The following is a 4,320-nucleotide window of genomic DNA, read 5'->3' on the forward strand; positions in this document are numbered from 1 at the left end:
TTCATAGGTCTGGTGATAATGTTGCCTTTTAAGCTGCTGCGAATTCATGGATTCACCCAAAAAAGCCAGCAACGTCCTGGAGAGACGGCGTGCGGTCCAAAATATCTGGACTGTATTGTGGATTTGACAATTGTAGCTGATGTATGTTCTTCTCCAGGTCTTGTAATGTAAGCCAAACAGCGACAATGGGAGACTGGAACTTCCTCGGCGGCATTTTGGAGGAGGTGCACATCCACTCCACCATGGTGGGCAAGATCTGGTTGACGATTCTCTTCATCTTCCGCATGCTGGTGCTGGGCGTGGCCGCCGAGGACGTGTGGAACGACGAGCAGTCGGACTTCATCTGCAACACGGAGCAGCCGGGCTGCCGCAACGTGTGCTACGACCAGGCCTTCCCCATCTCGCTCATCCGCTACTGGGTGCTGCAGGTCATCTTCGTGTCGTCGCCCTCGCTGGTCTACATGGGCCACGCCATCTACCAGCTGCGCGCCCTGGAGAAGGAGCGCCACTGCAAGAAGGCGGCGCTGCGGCGGGAGCTGGAGGCGGCGGACGCCGATCTGGCGGAGGCGCGGCGGCGCATCGAGAAGGAGATGAGGCAGCTGGAGCAGGGCAAGCTGAACAAGGCGCCGCTGAGAGGCTCGCTCTTGTGCACGTACGTGGCGCACATCGTCACTCGCTCGGTGGTGGAGGTCAGCTTCATGATGGGCCAGTTCCTCCTCTACGGACACCGCCTGAGTCCCCTCTACAAGTGCGAGCGGGAGCCCTGCCCTAACAAGGTGGACTGCTTCGTGTCCCGGCCCACCGAGAAGACGGTTTTCATGGTCTTCATGCAGGTGATCGCCTGCATCTCCTTGTTCCTCAGCCTGCTGGAGATCATGCACCTGGGCTACAAGAAGCTCAAGAAGGGCATCCTGGACTACTACCCGCATATCAAAGACGAACTGGACGACTACTACGTCAGCAAGTCCAAGAAGAACTCGGTGGTGCACCAAGTCTGCGTGGGCACCTCGGTGGGCCGAAAGAGCACCATCCCCACGGCGCCCGGCAGCTACACGTTACTGCTGGAAAAGCAAGGCAACGGGCCCAACTACCCGCTGCTCAACGCCTCCTCTGCCTTTGTGCCCATCCTGGAGGATCCGGGCGTGAAGCCGGGCGACAGCAAAGAGGGCGTCACTGACCAGAACTCCAACAACACCAGCAGCGACACCCGCTCTCCGCCCGTCGACAAGCAGGAGGAACCCGAGGAGGATCTGGACTGCGCCGTCTGCGAGTATCCCACGCTCCCGGCCGCGGACTCCACCTCCTGCCCCGCCCACTCTGCGGCCGCCCGTAGAGCCAGGAGGCCGAGTCCGCAGTGGAACTGCTCCACGGTGCCGGAGGGCAACGCCTCGGACAGCGGCGACTCGTACCAGGGCGGCTCCATGAAGCTCCGCAGCGCAGCGGGGCCCCGGTCCAGGAACCTGCTCTCCAAGTCGGACAGCGTGCGGAGGCCCGGCAGCGCTCCGAGCCCGGACTCTGGCGGCGACCTAAGCTCTGCGTCCCGACAGAGTCGCGAGAGCAACAGCCCTGCCGCGTCCTCGCCTAACAGGCGGGTGTCGGCCACCAGCAGCGGCGGCAGCAGCAGCAGGCGGGCGCCGACTGACCTGCAGATTTAACACTTCTGTACGGTTCTCAGGCGAACCGACCCACAATGCACTGCTCTGCCAGAGGGACTGGCTAATCTTTGAAGCAGACTTTGCGTACCAGTAGATAAGTACCACGACATTTTTAAACAAATATTAAAACAAACTATTTTATTATTTATTATCGAGAGAAGCCAGTTGAGGTGGCTCGGTCATCTGGTCAGGATGCCACCCGAACGCCTCCCTAGGGAGGTGTTTCGGGCACGTCCAACCGGTAGGAGGCCACGGGGAAGACCCAGGACATGTTGGGAAGACTATGTCTCCCGGCTGGCCTGAGAACGCCTCGGGATCCCCCGGGAGGAGCTGGACGAAGTGGCATGGGGAGGGAAGTCTGGGCTTCCCTGCTTAGGCTGCTGCCCTCGCGACCCGACCTCGGATAAGCGGAAGAACATGGATGGATATTTTATTTTGCTCGTCAAAATAAGCAAATTGATCACCAGTTTGTTTTTTTAAATCAGCTCTTACTGAATATAACTAGGTTGGTTTATTTAGGACATACACTTCCATGGGTTCAATCCCGGGCTCGGGATCTTTCTGTGTGGAGTTTGCATGTTCTCCCCGTGACTGCGTGGGTTCCCTCCGGGTACTCCGGCTTCCTCCCACCTCCAAAGACATGCACCTGGGGATAGGTTGATTGGCAACACTAAATTGGCCCTAGTGTGGGAATGTGAGTGTGAATGTTGTCTGTCTATCTGTGTTGGCCCTGCGATGAGGTGGCGACTTGTCAAGGGTGTACCCCGCCTTCCGCCCGATTGTAGCTGAGATAGGCACCAGCGCCACCCGCGACTCCAAGGGGAATAAGCGGTAGAAAATGGATGGATGGATGGACTTCCGTCCTCGTGCGAGTCTTTGAACGGTGAAAATGTGTCTACTAAAACCAGAATTTTAATCAATAATGTTTGCCATGGTTTAGTAATTTTAACGTGTGAAAGTGTGGTAAAAAGCTTGCTCGCAATCATCCAAAGCGTTAAAGACCGTTCTGGTTGCACAGAAATATATATATCAATCAATCAATGTTTATTTATATAGCCATAAATCAAAAGTGTCTCAAAGGGCTGCACAAGCCACAACGACATCCTCAGTTCAGAGCCCACATAAAGGCAAGGAAAATATGGGGAAGGAATATTGAAATATTTTTTCATCCATCCATCCATCCATCCATCATCTTCCGCTTATCCGAGGTCGGGTCGCGGGGGCAACAGCCTAAGCAGGGAAACCCAGAATTCCCTCTCCCCAGCCACTTCGTCTAGCTCTTCCCGGGGGATCCCGAGGCGTTCCCAGGCCAGCCGGGAGACATAGTCTTCCCAACGTGTCCTGGGTCTTCCCCGTGGCCTCCTACCGGTTGGACGTGCCCTAAACACCTTCCTAGGGAGGCGTTCGGATGGCATCCTGACCAGATGCCCGAACCACCTCATCTGGCTCCTCTCGATGTGGAGGAGCAGCGGCTTTACTTTGAGTTCCTCCCGGATGGCAGAGCTTCTCACCCTATCTCTAAGGGAGAGCCCCGCCACACGGCGGAGGAAACTCATTTCGGCCGCTTGTACCCGTGATCTTATCCTTTCGGTCATGACCCAAAGCTCATGACCATAGGTGAGGATGGGAACGTAGATCGACCGGTAAATTGAGAGCTTTGCCTTCCGGCTCAGCTCCTTCTTCACCACAACGGATCGGTACAACGTCCGCATTACTGAAGACGCCGCACCGATCCGCCTGTCGATCTCACGATCCACTCTTCCCTCACTCGTGAACAAGACTCCTAGGTACTTGAACTCCTCCCCCTCAAAAATGAACTGTTGGCTACGAATGGACCCCGGGGCCGCTCACTTAATTCGCGTCTGGGTGTTATACGGATAAACTATTTTTATATAAAGATTTTTAAGTCTCTTCGTACAATCTTGTTTTATGCAATGAAGATTTCTGTATATAATAAAAGCAACCATGACTTTTTTATATATATATATATTTTAAAAAATACAGGTTTGAAACATGAAAGAATAGACAAGCACTCAGAGTGGAGACCTGTGCCTGTAAAGAATCCAACAACTACAAAAAAAATGTCCAGACAGTGATCCAGATCAGCTCCAAAATATAAGCACTTGTTCCAAGTAATTGATTGAAATATAAATATAATTGTTAGTTCGTGCATGTTTGATTCGTCCTTTTTAAATAGGCTGCAAAAGCGCACCCAGACACGTTTATTTTGTAGGAAAATGAGAGTGAACCCTCCTGTGAGTCATCCGCTCTCTTTGTCTTTGTGGGAGGAGGCGGCAACCTCGCATACACACAGAAAAGTTCAGCTTTTTAAAAGTAATATTGTGAGCTATGATGCTAACTAAAAAACAAACTCCAATGGGTACATAACCTGCTGGATGTAATCAAAAGATAGTTTGTGTTTTTTGTTTGTCGCAATCAAACTGGCTGTAAGAGGGTTCACTCTTTGCATCCGTTTCAGCACCTGGGTTCAATAGCGGAATTAATTACATAAAGTGAACCCTCTTGTCAATTATCCACCCTCTTTGTCTCTGTGGGAGGGGGCGGCCTCCTCGCATACACACACACACAGAGAAGTGCAGCTTTTAAACGTAACATTCTGAGCTATGATGCTAACAAACAAACAAACCCCAGTGGGTACATAACC

General features: G+C 53.0%; 1 protein-coding gene across 1 annotated transcript; it reads left to right on the forward strand.

Moving 5' to 3' along the window:
- On the forward strand, positions 1-2,911 carry LOC133550986 (gap junction alpha-9 protein-like). The gene has a single exon (XM_061897203.1). It carries the CDS (start codon positions 144-146, stop codon positions 1,653-1,655), a length of 1,512 nt encoding a protein of 503 aa, XP_061753187.1. The 5' UTR covers positions 1-143; the 3' UTR covers positions 1,656-2,911.
- Positions 2,912-4,320: the final 1,409 nt, after the last annotated feature.

Source organism: Nerophis ophidion, linkage group LG04, assembly GCF_033978795.1.
Source record: "Nerophis ophidion isolate RoL-2023_Sa linkage group LG04, RoL_Noph_v1.0, whole genome shotgun sequence".
Taxonomy (NCBI): domain Eukaryota; kingdom Metazoa; phylum Chordata; class Actinopteri; order Syngnathiformes; family Syngnathidae; genus Nerophis; species Nerophis ophidion.

Bases quoted from the DNA above. Each gene is read 5' to 3' on its own strand.
- LOC133550986 (XM_061897203.1), top strand. From the start codon at position 144: ATGTTCTTCTCCAGGTCTTGTAATGTAAGCCAAACAGCGACAATGGGA.